We start from the raw sequence: 19,832 nt of genomic DNA, 5'->3' as shown, positions 1-19,832 counted from the left end.
TAAGTAGAACTTCTAATTTTATCAGATTTATTGTAAGGAATGGAACTTGATTTTTTTCTCTTGTCTATTCAAGTATTTCTTTTACCATTTATTCTACTGTTCTCATTCTGGAAATTTAATATACCTTGGACTACATGGTATAGTTCTTTTCAAATGTTTCACTTCTTCGTTTATTTTCTTACTCTACCTGGAATCTATTTGGGGGTAAAATATACAATAAGACTCAAACTCAAAATCTTCTTACCAAATAGTAAGTTTGAGGGTACTGACTTAATAATCCTACATTTCCCCCCAAGTGATCTGAAGCCACCTTTCATCTTCTGAGCACGACCGCTAAGAGCTGGAATCTCAGCTATAAGTTTCCACCCATCAGTCTGTGAATCTCAGCAATGGTACATTTTTTGTTATAGTAACTTCAAACATCATAGCAATATGCTTCGGCATCAAACAAGTCAAGCCTCCTCATTCTTGCCTTGTCAAAATTTTCCTTAGTTACTCTTATCTTACTCTTTCCTACATAAATGTAACACGAAGTACATCTATACCTAAAATTTCTGAAAACTGTATTAGAAACTTAAAAAGAAACAGGTGGAACTAATTCTAATAATACATTTGGTTTAATCAAATATATCTGAAATACTACTACCTGAGCATGTAATCAGTATTTTTAAATTATGAACTATTTACTAATCTTTTTGTTGCACTATCTCTTCAAAACTCAGTGCTTATTTTTCATTTTTAGAGGACGTTTGCACTCAGACCAGCTATACTTCAAGGGCTCCACAATCGAATGTGGCTAAGCAGCTACTGAATCGGACAGTACAAGTCTTAGTAAATCACCAAATTATTTTAACCCATCATCTTTTCCACAAGATACACAATTATTATTATGAACTGCAAATAAAGACAAAAAGTCATCTCAAAATCACAACCAAAAAAGCTCTCCTTTCCCCCAAGTGTTTGTCTAAAGATGGGGGGAAGCAGAGACATCTGAGAAAGATCTGTGGATCAGTATAATTTCATGGCTGTTCCATTTTAAGCAATCGAGTTATGTGAAAGAAAATACCCAACAAGAGTTCTCCGCGCAGCACTGCACCCACTCTGCCGATGATGGCAGAACAGGCTAATGAAATAAGAAAATCACAAGCGCGTGCTACAAACGGTCTGCATTTTACTTTAGTTTGATACTTCCCCCAGCTGGATGCCACCACAAATGCTCGAGGTGGAATTGATATCCCTGAGTACAGTCAGCTCAGCGTTCTGTGATGCTTTCCGTATATTCTATTTGGTGATAAATTATTCAACTTCACAAGTAGGTTTCTTACTCCTTTAAAATTACTTTCCTATCTAGGGGCTGGCAACGAATACTTAACATGGAGCATTCTGTGTGAAATTACTAAAAACTGTGAATTATTTCTGCTTTAGAATAGTTGTTAAGCTCTATCTGAAATACTTCAGAGTTGTTTGCACAAAGCAAGAACCATGGTATTACAATAGAGAAGTCCAGAGATGGTAACTGAGAGAGCTACGCTACAGGTCTATAGCTTCTCACCCCATCCACTGGCCGAGTGACCAGGGCAACTTCTACCCTGCCCTGGCCTCAGCTACAAAGCTAGAGGTCGGGTCTGACAGCGCCTTTCCAGACCTCAGGCATCTGTGTGCCCTTCATGTACATTCTGTGGGGTGGGTGGCCGAAGAGCAAAACAGAGCTTTCATCTCTGCAGGCCATGCAACCCCTATCTGCACCTCTGCAGGAAAGCAGGAAAGCAGCCATGGACATTGTGGAAATAAACGTGTCCCGGTAAAACTGTACTTTCAAAATGGAGTCAGTGGGCCTGATTCGACCCTTGGCTTACAGTTTTCTGACACCTGCGCTGTATTTCTAACTCCTATACTACATTTACCAATATTTTAATTTCAAAATTGGTTTGCATTGCTTCCCTAGTGTTAGTAATCATAATGAAATACTAAAATCACTTGCCATAAAATAGAATATATTAAGGAAAATAAATATAAAATCACTCTTAAACAACTGTATGCCAATCCCTTTTTATACAACACTTTGAGAAATGCTGCTTTTAATGACCATAAGGAAATTTTAGGATGTTCCTTGAGATTCTTTCATCTAAAAGAGAGAAAGCAAGGATCTTTCTCTTTAAGAGTTGCACTCTGAACTACTGAAAGATAAAATCATGCCTGATAATTGTTTAAAAACATTTCAACCAGAAAGATAACCAAAAATCTATTAGGTTAAGATATTTTAGTGGGGTAAAGAGAGTATAGAAGACCCCAAAGTGGGTCAACTATTGAATGTGGGTGTTTTGTGTATGTTTAAACTATCTGTAACTTAAAAGTTAACAACAACAACAAAAGATTGGTACAAAAGAAGGCACAGAAGTATTAACTGTAGGAAAAGAATGTAAGAGAAAAAGAGAAAGAAGGCAGAAGACAAGACATGTAAGCCAGAAATAAGGAATTTTAAAGGGAAGAAAATACAAAAGGTAGGGGGTTAGGAATAAGGGATAAAGTTCATAAAGTCAATAACCTTTTCCCCAAGTACAGGGAGCAGGGCACTCCGAACCTCCTGGCAGGGGCCACCGCCCCAACACAACAAAGCCAGCTCTGGTGGGGATCCCAGAGGCCAGATCTGCACGCTCGGGCTATAGGTGCAGGGAAGCCCGGCTGGCTCTGGGGGCTGTACAGGATGCCAGAATGCACCCCAGAAGAACCCTTCATCACCCAGGGCCTGGCAGGTAGCAGTGCAGCCTTGAATGACAGACAGGAAACCTTAAATTCCACTGTGCTCCCAAGCTGAGCACTTTCTTTTTAAACAATTCCATGTGAGGCTCATTGCCAAAGTGGGAGAACAAAGCCGTTTAATGTGCTTGAAATGGGCCGTTTTAATTTCATTGTTCAAATGTACAGGAACTGAAGCATAAAAAGTAGGAAAATGGCATAAATTAACAAACAGAGCCCCACTGCGAGGCTGGTCATCAGTCCTTACTGAGAGAGCCTGGCCAGAAGCCTCCAGCTGGTTTACAGAAATACCCTGAGCCCAGCAAAGCAGAGGATCTAGCTGGCTCTATCTGGCTCCTGCAAACAGTTCAGACATGAAAGCACCCCAGGAAAGGTAAAGCAAGGCCAGCAAGGGTCAGGCTTTCCTGGCCCCGTGGGTTCATTGCGTCAGGCCCCCTGCCCTCAGAGGAGCAGAGAGACAAGGAACCCACTGGGTTTGGACCTCTTTCAGATGCCACAAAGACAAGGAACACAAAGACTTGGTGTGTTTTCTTCCCTGCTATGCACAGGGAAAGAACAGAACCAGCCTTTTAAAAATCTTTTAGGTTAAAAAAAGAAAAATCTGATAGGAGGCAGCAGTTTGACCTCTGATTTTCTTTCCCTCGAACTTCATCCATGCTGTTCTGGCTTCCATACCCTCCTTCCTATGTGCAGACACATAATACCATGCCCTAATCAAAGCCCACGCCTGCTAGCTCACAGGGAAACTAGCTCCCAAGGGGGCCTCTAATATCCACTGGCGAGAACTTGTATCTTGGGTCGAAGACAATGAGGAAACAGGAAAGAAAGAATTTTAGACATAGTCCATCAAAGAATGCACAGGAAGCTGAACATGGAAGGATGGATGCTGACAGAATCAGCGTAGTGACCTGCCTCAGCCGCACCCAGTTCCCTACAGGGCTTGCATCAGCAGCAAGCTGAGGGTCAGAGGTGCTCTCAGGCCGGAGCCATTCTGAACCTGGAAAATCCTGAGGGAAAATGAGTTGTTGTCATGATGACGTGCCACAAGAACCCACAGCACAGTTCGGGAAGAAATTTCATCCCTAAGTACATCCTCTTGGCTTCCTTTAAGAAATCAATTCAAAACAAGAGAAAGAGCATGGTACTGAAAAAACATAAAAAAGGAAAACACAGCTCTGGTCAGTGTTGATATGGAAAAGTGCCAGAAGTAGACTCATGATAAAGCCTACGTGTTTTCCTGAGAACAGGGAGGAGACGTGTAGATGCTACATCTTCCTGTCGATGCCTAACTATGGCTGTGACCCACAGAGCTGGACCCCAAACAAAGGCACTTCTGCCATGACCGGCCCCCACTTCTCCAGAGCCCTGAGCATGCCCACCACATGACCCTTCACATTTTCAATGGACCCATTTTTCTGCCTGCCAAGCTCGCTGATAGAGATGAGGAAACCTAGGCTAGCACTATCCTTTAACACTCAATTTTAAAAATGTTTACTAACAGGTCCTACTACAGCTTTTATGTAAACATTTGTGAGGAAAAGTGAAACACATTTTACACTGAATAATATCATAAATAATGCAAAAGGTCTAATTCATCATAATCATGTCTGCCATTTATCTGCAGTCAAAAATGTAATGGGCATCTGACTAATTTTACAGAGAAGCAACTGGGGAGCTGCAGGATTGCATCAGTGTTCAGAATTCAGTAACTTCTGATGCCCCTTGAGCCCATGGGCAAAAACTGCCACCTCCCAAGACATTCACCTAGGCAAAGGAGGAAAATATCATTATTTTCTATGTGAAATTAAGTGGGAAATTACAGAAAATGCAATTTAAATGATGAATTTTTCTAAAACATAAATATTCATAACTTGCAAACTGACAAAGCCCTGCAGATACCATAGGAACCATTTTATAAGAAGAGCTGATTCTTTCAGATTCCGTTTGTCAGTGACAAGATAATTTTCATAGCAACAAATTAACATCTCAAAGAGAACCGGGAGGACGGTGGCATGTGGGCAGGAGGCACCCTGAGGTCTAGCAAAGGCATTCCAGGCTCACATTTTAATTTAACAACTTCTCTGGGAAAACCCATCCCAAGATATCTCTCCCAAGAATTCACTGCCCGCCTGCCTTTAAAGACTTTTGCGTTGCACTTTTCTTAATCCAGTGAAACAGACTTGAGATCGTTTTGTGACTCTTCTTTACTATCCTGAAATAAAGCTCAGATAATATTCACATATAACTTTTAAAAACAGATATGTAATATAAAAAACAACCAAAGGTAAGTAATCCATGTCTTCTTAGATAGACGGTTAGGCCCAACTACAAGAAGAGGCAGAGTGAGCCAGAGGCTCGTGCCTCAACACCTCTACACAGAAAACCAGTGAAAATTCAGCAGTAGCAATGCCAAGAGAAGGCTGTCCTCAGTGATGTGACTCCTCCAAACACTGGATTACTCGATCATTTATGGCAGACCTGCTCCTAGAAAGTTCAGCATTTATTGAAATAAAAACCATGTGTTTAGGTTATCTTCTCTGCAGCAGGTGGCAGGATCCTTTGGGAGAAGCTGTCTAATATGGACATCCTGGGGCCCCACTCCCAGCGGTCTAAATCAGTGGTCTTGGTTGGGGTGAGGAATTATCTCCTGGTCACTGAGTGAGCACCTGCTAACACACATGATCTGAGGTAGACACTACTGCATGATCCCGGTTCCCGTTGAGATAAGAGAGCAGAGAAGCAGCAAGAGACAGAGCATTACCACTTTACCATGCATGTAATCTGGTCAGACACTCTTTGCTGGAGGTTAAACTGTTTGGCCATGTGAGCAATGGGTCAGAGGAGGCACCATGGGGTGACCAGGCCGGGCAGGAGACACGGTCAGCAGGCCTTCTACAGAGCCACTTCTTAAATGCTGAGGGTGCTACTGTGGTCTGCTTATGTCCCCCAAAATCCATGTGCTTAAACTTAATGCCCAATGTGACAATATGAAGAGGAAGGGCCTTTAGTAGATAATTAATCATAAAGGTAGGGTCCTTGAGATGGATTCCAAACACCTGTCAATGGGCTGAAAGGAGTCAGTTCATTCTGTTCCACTTTTCTGCCCTATGAGGATACTAGACTGCACCATCCATGAGGAACTGGCCTTTACCAGACACCAAACCTGCTAGCATCTTGGGCTTTGATTTCTAGTCCTCAGAACTGTGAGCAGTTCCTGTTCTAAATTATGTAGTCCTAGATCTTGTGTTACAGCAGCACAGTAGACTAACTCAGCCTATTCAGATGATAATTAAGTGCAGAAAAGGGATGTTGAGGAGTAACATTCCAGAGAAAACAATGAAAAGCATGGGAAGGAGGGAGAGAAAAAGGAGGACAGTATAGGTTTCTGGCTTTGGCTACTACAGATGGTGCCCAAAGACAGCCTTGCCCCTCAACAGTGAATTTACTGACAGCTCTGCTCTCAACATCTCACCGAGGAACATACTATTCTCCCTATTTTACAGGTGAGGAAACCAAGGCACAGAGAAATAATCACTTGCCCACTGCTGTGGGTCTATGAATGGAGTAACAAATTTAAAACCCATCTCCTGGAGCCAATGTTGAAAAATGTCGAAGGACATTGCAGGCTGCCTCCCTTCTGAGAGTAATACAGCCTGGTGGTCATCAGTGGGAACTCCAGAGACAAGCTGTCTAGGGTAAATGGCCACTAATAATCTCAAGGATTGAGGCTAGTGACTTTACTTCCTCATCTGGAAAGTGGGAATAATCACAGTATTTGCTTAATAAGACTTTTATGAAAATTAAATGAGATAATGTTTGGAAATATTTTGGACAAGTGCCTAGAGATAGAGTTCAAAAGTTTAGCACTATCAGGTTATCCAGTACTACTAACAGGGACACAGGAAAAGCCCCCATCAATTTCAAAATTAGCAGCTCCTAGAAAACGTACCGGTTACAGCAAGTGATTTATAAAACGGAAGGTAAAAATTCCTTTGATTGCTTCCTTTCACTGGATAACTGAGCACAGCATGCCTCTACCTCTGATCCCCCAGAACAGCCACATAAATTCTACAGCCAGACTTACGGCAGCTAAAGGCAAGGGCCCAAATTCCCTCTAAATCAGGACTGACTGACCACACGACCAGGGAGTGACCCTGAGGTTGGAGCTTCATGCTTTTACCTGCAAAAAGGGATTCAGTACTGAAAGGGTCCTTCCGCAAAGTGCGGTAGTCAAGGGCAAATGCGAACCAATCCCCTAAGTGCCTGGCCAAGGTTCATCCCCTGAAAAAATGCTGTCACTGTGGCTGGCCTTCTGATCCCAGAAAAAACAGCTGAAGGACAGTTATGCAGTCCAGCTGGACTGCGACTGACACTACTTCCCTGCCTGTCATTCTTAGGCTCCTCCCTTCCATCATGGGTCTCCTAAAGCAATCTGACTCACTGAGGGCTGAGCAGCTCTGCTGACACTATACCAGCTGCTGGGCTGAGAGTTGCCTTCCCTCATACGGCCTCAGCACCACCGTTGTGCTCCCAGCATGCCTCCAGTCCCTAGTGTGGCTGAGTTACCTGGAAAGCAGCGTCAGCTGTCCCAGAGGATAATCAGCAGCATGATGCATGCACACTTTACACATGCGTACAAACCTGGGGGGGACACGAGCACTGAGGCTGCCTTGCATCCCCCACATTCATCCTCTGCTTCACACGAGTAGAAGAGTCATTTGATCAGGACTCTAGGTAGAGCCAGCACCTGCAGCACCGGTCCTCAAAAGCGTGTGCTTGCTAGGACTCCTGCCTCCTCCTCGAGGTGTCTTCAGATTTTACATTTTGGCAATGCTGCCGGGTTCCCTGTTTTCACCAAAGAATATCATCTGCATCATACTTAACTCTTGCTGCAATCACAGCTATTGTTCACATGGTGCATGGGGAAACTCAAGTCGGTGCTGTGCTTGCAGAAGGTAAAATAAGCGTCGAGCATTTCCCCTGTAGCATGAACTCACCACACAGATATATTTCTGTCAAAACACATCATTTGTGTTAAAAAGAAGAGTCTTCCCCTCTACCCCCAAGCACTCTTTAAAAGAACTTTCTGGAAGTGGGAGGAAGAAGGGCCACCCACTCCTGAATCACTTGGCACTGACTGACAGATACAAAGAAAAGACAGTGAAAGAAAAAAATATGCTGCATGCCAGGTTCTGCTGTCACTGACAGCACAGCCGTCCTAAAGAAAACTTCCAAAGAGCAGACGAATATGCAGTGAGGCAGCTGGCAGGTCCCAAATAGACCCAAACCTCCTGCTAAAACCTCCACAATGTCGACACACCCCAGGCCTCTCCATTTCCAAGTCAAGATAGACCCAGGAGATGAAGTCTCACTGCAACATTAACAGCAAAAGCAGCAGCTAATATTCACAGATCTAGGCTCTAAATGTGTCACCTGCTTCCTCCCTTAGTCTTCACAACAGCCATGTGGAGCTGGGTATCACTAGCTACTATTACCCAACTATCAGAAAACAGAGGCCTGGAGAAGTCATGTAACACTGCCCAACATGGTCTGCAGGACCCTGAAACCCAAACCCAGTTCTGCCCAGTCCCAAGCTGAGTTCCTCAAAGCCAGCCTGCTTACAGGGGCTGCAGTACCCCACCTCTCATGCCTGATACTAGGTACACACATGAGAAAAGAGCAGGCACCAGGCTGACACACCGCGTGAGTTCAATGTGAAAACACAAAGCACAGCCCATCTCCTTCCAAGGCACGCCCCGGTACCAAAGTACAAGGCCCATTTAACAGTCTGGACTGCTGGGCATGGTTATGAAATTAAAACCCTGAGTGGGTGTGAATGTGACGATCATGATGATCAGGATCATGATTTCTAAAAAGACATGACAACATTAAGCACAGCCAGAAGGCAGAAAAATACTCGTTTTAAAATCATTAATCTGATGTGGTCTCCCATCGACAAAACGATATGAAACATTGCATGAGTGTCCCACAACATTGTTCCTGCGTGAGGCAGCTGGCTGCTCAAGGCCTAGTCCTCTTTCAGGGGGTGAAAGGGCTCTGTGGAAACCTCCAGATTACTCTCTATAACTTGCAGAAGAACCCACGGTATGTTTTCAGGTCAGTGGGAATTTTTCATGACTTTCTCTGAATGGTTCACTGTGATTGATTAAAACACACTTTACTTGACAAAAGCATTGTTATTAATTACAGCTTCTGCTACCACTGATCCACCAGCATCTCAACACCCAAGATAAGGCTAGTTTCTGAAATTATTTCACTTTCATCCCGGGACCCTTATTGCAGGGGTTTCTTCTCCTTCTCTGTCTCCCTCTCCTTCTCTCTCTGCCAGACAGATAATCCCCATTTTAGAGACGGGAAAATTGATACCCAAAGAAGTAAAATCTCATGTCAAGATAATATGGTCACCAGGGGAAAGACTTGGGATTAGAGTCCGGCTCTATAGACCTAAACCTTGTGCTCTGTCCACTGGACCATAATGCTTCCGCAGCTGCAAAATACAGGTTTGTAAAATATAGCTCGAATATTACTTATCATGTTATAAGGATATTTGAAGAGAGAGACTTACTTCCCCTAGCAGCAGAGTGGCTTATTATAATGCATCACCAGGAAATAGATGAAAAAGCCTGTGGGAGGCTCACATTCAAGGGTCTCTGCAGACAGAAACTCAGATGGGGATGTGCTCAAAGATTTAAGCTGGAGCTGAAAATCAAAAGTTACAATGATGTGAAGTTTTAAATCCCTAGATGTGGAGGGAGAGGAAAGCGGTCTATGCTGAAAACAGAGCAGGGTTCACTCACCCATCTAGGGTATAATGTGTGAGTCACTATTAGGAAACTCTAAAACTTACATTCTTCCATCATCCCTCTACCTTCTGCCAGGACAAAAGCTTTAAGAAATGTGTCCACACTCTGGGTGCCTCACTTTACCTGCTGCTGACAGTCTGTTATAACCTTATCTCCACAGAGGAACACAGAGGGCTGCAAGTTTGTGTTTCCCAGAATTTACATACTGAAATTTTCAGCACCACCGTGATGGTATCAGGAGGCGGGGCCTTTACATAGTTATTAGATCTACTCACTAGACTGGATTAGTGCCCTCATAAGAGACCAGAGAGCTACCTTTCCCTTGCACTATGTGAGGTCACAGCTGGAAGGTTGCATCTGTGACTCAAAATCTGCCCTCACCAAACACTAAATACACCAACACTTTGACGTTGGAATTCAACCTCAGTACCTATAGGAAATAAATTTTGATTGTTTATAAAACACCCAGTTGATGGTGTTGCTATTGCAAACTAAATGGACCTAACAACTAAAGACAAAGCATTATAAGAATAGATTATTACACATGAAGGCTGAAGAGTATAAAAGTATCTGTACTTGATAATCTTAACTACATAGTACAAGAATAAAAACTTCTCTTTGGAGGCAATCTAAAGAAAAAGCAGAGGGGGCTTGGAGCTGATAGGAAAGACAAGGCCACTGTAGGCCTGTTAGTCTCTTTGCACAGTAGATTATTCCCAAGACTGACTACATAATTTACAGGACTAAGTGCAATATGAAAATCTGGAGTCAATTAAAAAATTATTAAAAATTTCAAAAGGAAGACAGCAGAGCATTAATCCAAACACAAGCCTTTCTAAGCCCCACTACACAGGCAACACATCCATGAAGCTAGCTGGCCCCAAGTATGCCAAACTGAACAATGACCTATAAAAACCCATGGATAAAATTATATTACATTGAGTTTATTTTGAAATACTCATATGAAACAGTTGTTAAACACCCAAGTCCTTTCAGAACCAAAGACACAACCCTGCGCCGGTGGTCAGCCTCCATGGAAAGTCTCTTAGATGTTCTAACTACGACTGTCCAAACCAACACGCCTCTCCACTGGCCCTCAAGGAAACCAAGTCCACATACAAGGAGTTTCCAGGCAGCACCCGGGCTAAGTGGTAACAATCCAAAAATTCCTTCATGAAATCTGAGCCCTTGTTTCCACCAGAACAGGGGTTACTTTAGCTAATGCTTACAGTAGAATACGCAGAGTCCTGCCTGAGGCAGGATGCCACAGCCTCCTTCTCACTGAGGCTGAACTTAGTAGGAGTGGGGCAGAGAAAATGCCATCCACTTGTGAAAGTCAGTCAAAGGCCAAATGCATTATTCTGAGTTGCTGAGAGACAAACACTGCAAACAATATCAGACTGGCCTGCCAAGTACCAAATGAGTAACTCTGCATTCTACAGAATTTGGCAGCTAACCCCACCACTAATGCCATGCAATGATACACAACAACACCAAACTACCCATTTTGGGAGTCTGGAGTCTGTGGGTCCATTATAGTAAGGCCCCTGTGCTCCCCATTTGTGATCTGGAAGAAGCGCGCACGCACACACACATACACACAATATCTCGGAGAAAACCATAACCTTGGACCAACTGTCTGGCAGGAAACCCATCAAGGATGGCTTCCACTTTGTATCAGCAGCAGCTCCCTCTGTGATTTGATTGAGACTCACAACTCCAAGTGGTCTAAGGAAAGAGGATGTGGACTCTGAGGCATGTAAATAATGTGTACCATACTTAATGCATGGATGCAGTCCTGAGGGCACAGTGAGCACACATTCAGTAGAGAATGTTATTCCTAACACACTCAATACCCATGAATCTTCAAAGGATTGTTTCAGATCCTGCAGCTGCCTGCCGCTGTCCTTGGTGCTGAACCACAACTGCTCTTCTCTGCTGCATCTTCCCACTAAAGTAATTCATGCACATCCTCTTTTGCTATTCAGGTTGGTTGGTTGGTTTCGTTCTGGATTTGTGCATCTTCCCTAGCTTGATAAAAGTGAATGTGGCCATAGGAAAAACTTAACAGCCATAACCCTGGCCAATACATATGTTCATTTTTCTTCTGAGAGGTTGGTTGAGGAGGTTATTTCTTGACACTCCCTTGTTGTCTGCAGACCTGACAGTTATTTGGGAGCTCGAATTTTTTTTTTAGTTACTGGAACTTAGCCCTCTATACAGTGAGCACTAGGTCATCCTTAAACAAGTAGTCTGATCAACTATAATCTCACCTTGGAAGTCCTTCCTGACTGCCTACTTCCTCATGCCAGAGAGGGAACTGATTATGCAATCCTCCTCCTCCAGTCCTGAAATTTGGGGTCTGTATATCCATCTCCTTCATCCAGATATGAGATCTTTGAAGAAGAGGTATGTGTTTTAAAATTATGAGCAACTATTTCAATTGTTCAATTAGTATCTCTGTAGTTTCTGTCTACTCCTACAAAACCAAAGTGAAATGTAGGCATGGTTGTATCTAATATATAATTGAGTACGTGACTTTTTTGAGACAGGATTTTGCTAAATTGTTCAGTCTGGCCTCGTGCTTATGATCCTCCTGCTATAGCCTCCCAAATAGCTGGGGTTACAAATCACCACCATGCCTGGCTATAATAAATGATGCTTCTTTTACCAACATCTGCGAGAATACAGAGACCCACCCAATCATTCCAGATATAGATGGAATAATCCAGATGCTAAGGTCAAGTGACTCTCTCAAAGTCACCCACCTATCAGCAATGGCATGGAGATAATACCTGCTCTGCTGTGGAGGCTCTGAAAATCACCACAGCCTGCAGTGTTCCCAGGGACAGCAGCAGAAATTCCTGAGAAGTTGTAAGCTCTCAGCATGACTCAGAAATGGTTAGCTTCTTGTCTCTTCCAGGTGAATGCCTTAGGGATATCAGGCCAACCTTCCTTTCTTTCTGTTTAAGCTCACATGGGATGCTGGCCACACCTGGAGATCATGAGGCCTTATCATCAGGGAGGCAGACAAGATAAGCCCTACCTGGCCTCACAGATTTTGAGAGTGGCTGTGAGTAAGCATTTGGGTTGGATCTGAAAATTTGAAGGCTAATTTCCTTTTAATTCCCTTGCTTTAATATTAACTCAGTTAAATTTTTTCTGAAGCTATAAGGAAGCAAAGATATCATCAATCCAGATACAGGAGAGAGCACATTAAAAATGCAGTTCTATTATCTTAAAACTGGAGATGTAATTACAGCAGTCATGTAATATGAAGAGAAATTACCCGAAAAATATTTTAAGGGCCTGAGTGAAAAGAAAAAAATGGTCTATACAATTTAATCTCTAATGCCTAGAGAAAGAAAGAAAAAATATGCCTTCAGATCTTTCAAATACTTCCTCATGGCTCCCTAAATTATCATTTCCACTCAGCTTTTTTGTTCCATATACGTAATTTAGCACAGTATACAAAGTCTCATTTCTTCCTTTCTTCACAAGAAAAGCATATATCTTGGGAAAATGAGGAATTCATCCTCAGAGTCATTCAAATCACCCATTATTATGTGAAGTAAACATTTCCTCCTGCTAATCTCTTTGTTAACTTTAAGACTTTACCTAGGGGGGAAAAAACCCCACAACACAACACAGTATCAAGTGCTCACCAAATCCTGTTTACTCAACAAACTCACAGGGAGTGCCTGCACCTTGCCAGGTGTACCATGCTCATCCTTGTCCTTGGTGCTGGAGACACAAACTAATAATAAATATCTCTGCCCCTAAGAGCTCAACATTCAGATGAGGAGAGGAGTGGAGAAGAGTGGAAAGGAGAGGAGAGGAGAGGAGAGGAGAGGAGAGGAGAGGAGAGGAGAGGAGAGGAGAGGAGAGGAGAGGAGAGGAAAAGAGGGGAGGGGAGGGGAGGGGAGGGGAGGGGAGGGGAGGGGACGGACAGCCATCCAACTACGTGCATTTATGCCAGTGAATGTCAAAGACAGCTATGAGAGGACTATCCTAGCAGTCCTGGGAGTCAAGGAGGCCTCTGAGGAAGGGGACACTTGACCCAAGGCTGAGTATGAGTAATTGCCTTAAAGGAGGAGGCATGTATTACTGCTGGAAGGAACAACAGCCATTGCTGATAGGTGAGGTGACCCTGGGAGAGTCACCTGACATTTTGATCTGCAGCATCCAGATTATCCCATCTACGTCTGTACTGACTGGCTGGCCCCCTGCATTCTCTCAGATGTTGGCAATGGAACATGCATGAAGTAATCAGCAGACCAGGGATCTAACAGGAAAGTAGGGAAGGAGGGCCCACAGACAAAATCTAGCCTGCCACTCAGTACCTTTGGAAATAAAGTTTTATTAGAACACCTCTGTGTCTGAGGTGTACACACTTTCTACTACTGCTTTCACACTATTGTGGTAGAACTGAGTTGCTGCCACTGGGACCCATAAAGTCCAAAATATTTACTTTCTGGCCCTTTAAAGAAAAAATCTGTTAATCCCTGATCAAATAAATTCTGTCATATTTGTAGAAAAAATGCTCCTAAACAAATATCGCTCAATATTTAGATGTTATGTTTTTGAACTCTACAAACCTAATGCCCCATTTCTAGAAGTGCAGTGCAGGCAAATTAGAATTTGGATGATAAGTAAGTGAGAAATCACAGCGTAAAACTGAACAGGTTTCTTTATCAGAATTTCTCAGAGTCTTTAATGTGCAAATATACAATGGCAACAATTTTAAAGTCGAATTTCCCAAATTTATTTGGTCCAAAAGCCCTTTTCTGTGAAAAAAAATCCTCTTTTGCAGGAAAACCATTTAATTCTAACATAAGCATTTCTTTTTGTAACATAAAGAGCTTATATCTCAAGATAAAGCCAAGTTTAGAAACCTCTGGACTCTGAGCCATTTAGAAGAACTGCAATCTAAAAAGTACAACAATCACAACTTTGTGGAACTGAAATAGGTTTTTCCATTACTTCTTCCAAGCCCATGGATTCATTACTGCCTTGTCAACATAAAAATTACCATGTTTATTAATAGAAACTACAGCAAAAATACACAGGCCTCTCCTGCTCCAAGGCAGGGGACCTCTGCTCGTGCTCTTGGGTAATGAGAGAGGCCAGATGAGCCCTCTCCCCGCTGGGCTTCCATGCTTTACTGAAGTCACCAGTAATTGAGAAGTCATTCTCCCGACCAGAGCTGGAAAAGACTGGGATGCTGTTAACAGCGACAGACACTGCAGCGTTTACTATTAACCCTGGGTCCCTGTTCCAGAGAAAACCTCCCTCTGTTTTCACTCACATTCACTACTCTGGATCAAAGGAAAAATGGAAAGAAATATGAACCATAAAGGGATGAAAATTTGAGCAGCTCACTCCTAGGATGGGCTCAGCTCATCAGGTATAACCACCATCCAAACAAACCATGAAGAAAGCACTTTCTCACCTAGTCGTTCACTTCACGTGAGAACCAGCCATAAGGGCAAAGGAAAGGTCAGCAGGGCTGCACTACAGCTTCTGGATGGAAATGACCATGTGCTGTTTGACTAGGGACTTCGCGAGTCAAACCCAGAGTTAGAGACTCCAGACTTGCTCTCGGGCATATGACCCAGAGTCCACCTCATCATGCCTCAAAAACGGGAAAGAGGGGACTATCACAAGGCCTGTCCACAGAACCTAGTACACAGAGAATGACACAGAAAACAAACAGGAGGTGGCTGGTGTTCACTCAGTTGCATCGGGAAGGCCTACCTCAGCCTAGGAGTGTAGCACTGCCCTAAATGATCCATCAGCTATGCAGCAAATGTTCAGGTGGAATCTTGAGGGCTCCCACATTCCTCAACCAGCAGAATCTCTGATCTCTCCACCTCCCCAGCTCTATAACAGCACTTGCTTCCCTCGCTGTAAAAAGAGTGATGACAACATGGGCTTGTGCTCAGACAACTACCCTGCCTCCAAGCTGGCCTCTGACAACCAGGTCTCACCTAAAGAGACCATCACAAGCGCACAGGGACAGTTCCTCTGGAAAAGCAGGTGATTCCATGCCAGGCTGTCCCCTGTTCCCAAACCTGAAAGGAAACAAGTCCAAGATGAGAGAACTGCTCCCTTCTGTCCCTGCTGAAACCCCTGGTGAACAATCGTTTACTTTATGGCTTCTCTTAAACGCAAGCATATGGGAACCTAGAACTTGAGAGAACACAGAAACTGAAATAGTTTAAAGAAGTAAACCTGCAGGTATCCTGAAAGTAAAGACTTAAAAAGTCACCTTGGCAAACAGTGCCCTAGTGTATGATCTAGATACAGATCTGGCCTTGCCCCACACCAGCCATGTGACACTAAACAGGTGACTTCTTCCCATGCAGACAGTAAGGGGGGTGTGGCACCATGGGCTCCCCAGCTGCCTGCCACTCTCAGCACCACCTCTGTGAACACCCCTGTGGAATTACAGAGTCTCCCTGCCACCTCTCTTTCAATGTATTTTCTCAGTAACAAAATAACAAACACTTTAGCTGATTCTCCCAAACTCAGTTCTATTTCCTTATCCACTGATGATTGTGATGGTTTTACTCCAAGTTTGCTGGGGTCAAATAAACTACATTTTACACTATAAAAAATGTTCTTTGGAGGACAAGGTCAATTTCAGGGAAAAAAACAGAGCAAAGCTTTGTCTCTGATTATTTTCCATGAAAATATAGACTTTTGTCTTTTAAGTGGAGATGAATTGTGTTAAAGAAATGTCCCAATGTGCTGTGAAATAAACTCAGAAATACGTTTTCTACCCAATGCTTGACAGATGAGTTCCTCTGCTTATTAACTGAGTTTGTGTCTCAGCCTCTATTCAGTGCCCTGATTATTATTTTTCAAGTTGTCACTTGAGCTATATGGTGCTTCCAGGATTTATTTTCAACACCATGCTGCGATAAGCAGTTTCTGCCACCCCACTGGGAATCTATGGCAAGAAAGTGACCGGCAAGGGCCCGTTTCCCTACACCCAACACGGCATGTGTAGACTCACAGCTACCAGGTAAAGCCCAACCAGAATTGTTGATGTTATCTAATGTAGTTGCTCTGAATCAAGTAAGGTACCTAACACTGGCTTTAGACTTCAGGGTCAGTCTACAGAAAAAATATCAGACATAAAAATACAGTCATTCTCTGAGTTATCAAGCCCAATGTGAAATTTCTCCCAATTTAACAATTAGCATCCTGTTCTCTCTGTCCAGTAAGCAAGAATCCACTTATTGATGCTAATGATGAGCAGGCTACCAGCATCAGATTTTATTTGTTACACTATTTCATTATAGAAGGCTATTTGTTATTTTCCCTTTACACCTAAAATAAAGGTTGACAATGGTTATCAAAAAACTCATTATTATGTGAGGCTAAAAGCTAAAATTGGATTTTCAACATAAAAATAACAATCAAGTGAAATTTCATTTAAAGCAAATAGATGTTTCCATTCTGTTAGTTCACTGAAGGCTGATGCGTTCTCTGTGAGCACTGGACAAGGTTGTACTGCTAAGTGGCTTATGTAAAACACCCTCATTTTTCATCAGTCTTGGCATAGAAAACACCAGTATTTGCATTAAAATTACTTTATTACTTCAGTTGGGGGCAATCTAAAACCTAACTTGGATAAATTTTGCTGCCTGTAAATACATTCCCAGGAGGAGGTATTTAGCAACATTTCAAGTCCACCAGATTATTAAAGGCATTAAATCCAACTTCCAAATTTAGGTATTTGCTTCAAACCACTAAAATATGACTTTAAATCAGTTCATATGTTCTAGCAGCCTAGTATGTGCTGGACTATGTACCCGAGACAATCATGGTTTCATTTCTGTCCCATGATCATGTCCAGAGAGAAAATTGAGGCAAACAGAATTAACTCTATGTTGATAGAAGACACATTATCACTTTAATAAGATGCATGTGTGGCTCAGGCCAGCTCATAGAATTGTCTCAAAAGTAAGCGCAGTACTTGATACCAAATCAATTTTTAAAGTGTAAGTAATGGGTATATCCTGGCTCTGCCCCCTACCAACTGTGATGGAGGGCACAAGTCTGATGATTCCAAGCTCATAAAATGAAACATTCCTTAAATCAGTCCTTGGAAGTTTAGATTTGGACAGATATTAACAAGTACATACATTTTAAACCCAAGAAGTTGTTTGGATTTAATAAAAAAATAATTAGCAATGTCTCTTTGTGTTGATATGTACATTTATAAGTATTGCTGAAATGTAGGGTAATGACTCTCTAAAAAGTCTTTCTAAATATCCAATGTTCTTAGTGGAAAGTTAACCAATGAATGGTACAATTCACCTATGGGAAAGTTTATTTACTTTTACTTATGTTTGCTATTACTGCTAAATATGAATATCTTGATTAATAGCAGCAACATAATTAGTGCCCAATATCTGTTCATTACCATAACCCAATTTCTTTATAAAGCACCTCCTTATATAATAAATAAGCCCTTCATATTCTACTTGACAGCTTGATTAACAACCCTACAACCAAGCCCTTTTTCACAGTAAGTAAGTGAAGGGTGAATTTTGCAAGTGTCAGCTTTTCTGCTGTTTTCCCTCAGGATAGGACCATCCACCAAGCACAGACAAGAGGGAAGAGGCTTGCTATTCGTGTTAGGGACATCACCCTAGGAAGCTGTGTTATGCATCAAAACAGGATCAACCAGATGGCCTGGCTACTCAGACCACTCTACTCAAGTTTAGCATTTTTTCCACTAGCATTCACTTAACATCTACTGGAGATAGCATGAAGGACAGGTCACTTTGCCCCTAGCACTTCGCAGGCAGGTTGATGGAGCAGACCACACTCCCAGCCCTAGGGCCACTGCCCAAGCAGATCCTATGACATCAGTAAGGAGTAACCCCAACTTCTAGGGCAGGAGGCAGACAAGGGCCTTAAAAAGTCTCCAAAGAGGAAGCCTGGCCTCAATGAAAGACAAGGCAATACATAAGACAGTTACATATCTAGATACCAACAATGACTGGGCTGGGAGTAGCAGCTGACAGTCCAGAGGCCTCAATCCAAATCCCAGCCCTGTGGCCAAGGAAAGTCAGGATATGACCTTGTCTTTAGCAGTGAGTTCATGTATCTCAGTGATTCTGGCTTGGGGGTTCACAGAGTTGAGTTGACATCAGGCACGAGCCTCTGTGCCTGTGAAATGAAGATGGAAATGCTCATTGGGTCAGCACGTCTCTGTTGCATGCCCCACTCTGGATCTGTCTCCTTGGCTCATCCCAAGGACTGAGACCATGCACTTTGTGTCACACCTGGCACAAAGCAAGTGCACAACAGATGGGCCTGTGCACAGTCCCCACCTGGTGACTTGAGAGCTTCAGGCAGTCCACTCACCACCTGGCACTGTTGGGCAAGGGTCTTAGAAATTTAGTCAAGGTCATTGTTACCCACATTTCTGAGAGGTTTTCTTTTCCCAAAAAAAGGACATTAGTTAAAACAAGAAATTCCAAGGCACTGACACAGGCAGCCTGGCCACAAAGAGGTTCAACCCACAGACCCATCTGAAGAACACTGAGGAATAGCTTAGTTCTGCTGCTATACCACAATACCAGACTGCATGGCTTAAATTATAGACATGTGTCTATTTTGGAGACCAGAAATCTAAGATCAAGGTGCCACTGATTTTGTCCTTAGGAAAGGTTTAGCTCCTGAATTAGAAATGGTCGCCTTTTCACTGTGTCATCCTAGGTCTCTCCACTCATATGAATACTAATTCCACCTTGAAGGCTCTACCTACATGACCTAACTACCATCCAAGGCTCCCCTCCAAACAGCGACCTGCTGAAGATCAGACATCAATATATAAATTTTGGGAGCACACAGTCACCAACAAACAATGACAGCAGAAATTTCATCAGGTGAGTTTCCTCCATCATCAGGCAAAGGGGAGAAGGTGTACACAGCTGCTTCCAAATATCACAGGCAAGCACACTGGTGACTCAAGGATTAACCTGGGTCAGAGGAGAAACTTGTGGGACAGGGCCCAAGAGTAGCCACAGAGATTTCTGTGGGAATCGAGAAGCAAGCGAGGCTGCCTGAGCCTGATCTTTCAGATCTTCACAGCAGTAATTCACAGGCAATCACAGGACACATGATACAAATGGCTGATTCTTAGCTAAGTCAAACAGGTTAACTCTCAATGGCTGTCTAGCTCTTTCTAACTTTGTTTTTTTCCTTTTGATTTTTTTTTTCAAAATC

General features: G+C 42.9%; 1 protein-coding gene across 5 annotated transcripts in view; it reads right to left on the bottom strand.

Moving 5' to 3' along the window:
• The window catches only part of Cacna2d3 (calcium voltage-gated channel auxiliary subunit alpha2delta 3), an 839,385-nt gene that overhangs the window by 766,041 nt on the left and 53,512 nt on the right, over positions 1-19,832 (bottom strand). The window contains exon 1 of one of the 5 annotated variants that reach the window (XM_063257293.1): positions 7,399-7,528. The exons of the other annotated variants lie outside the window; for them this stretch is intronic. Within the exon in view, the coding sequence (XP_063113363.1) occupies positions 7,399-7,446 (48 nt within the window). The 5' untranslated portion in view covers positions 7,447-7,528. Of the gene's footprint in view, positions 1-7,398; positions 7,529-19,832 lie in introns of those variants that run through there. 5 annotated transcript variants of the gene reach the window in all.

The sequence above is a fragment of the Cavia porcellus genome, unplaced genomic scaffold (assembly GCF_034190915.1).
Source record: "Cavia porcellus strain 051 isolate PalLab524CR breed Dunkin Hartley unplaced genomic scaffold, mCavPor4.1 scaffold_10, whole genome shotgun sequence".
Lineage (NCBI taxonomy): Eukaryota > Metazoa > Chordata > Mammalia > Rodentia > Caviidae > Cavia > Cavia porcellus.
This window is presented reverse-complemented; position numbering and strand designations above follow the sequence as displayed.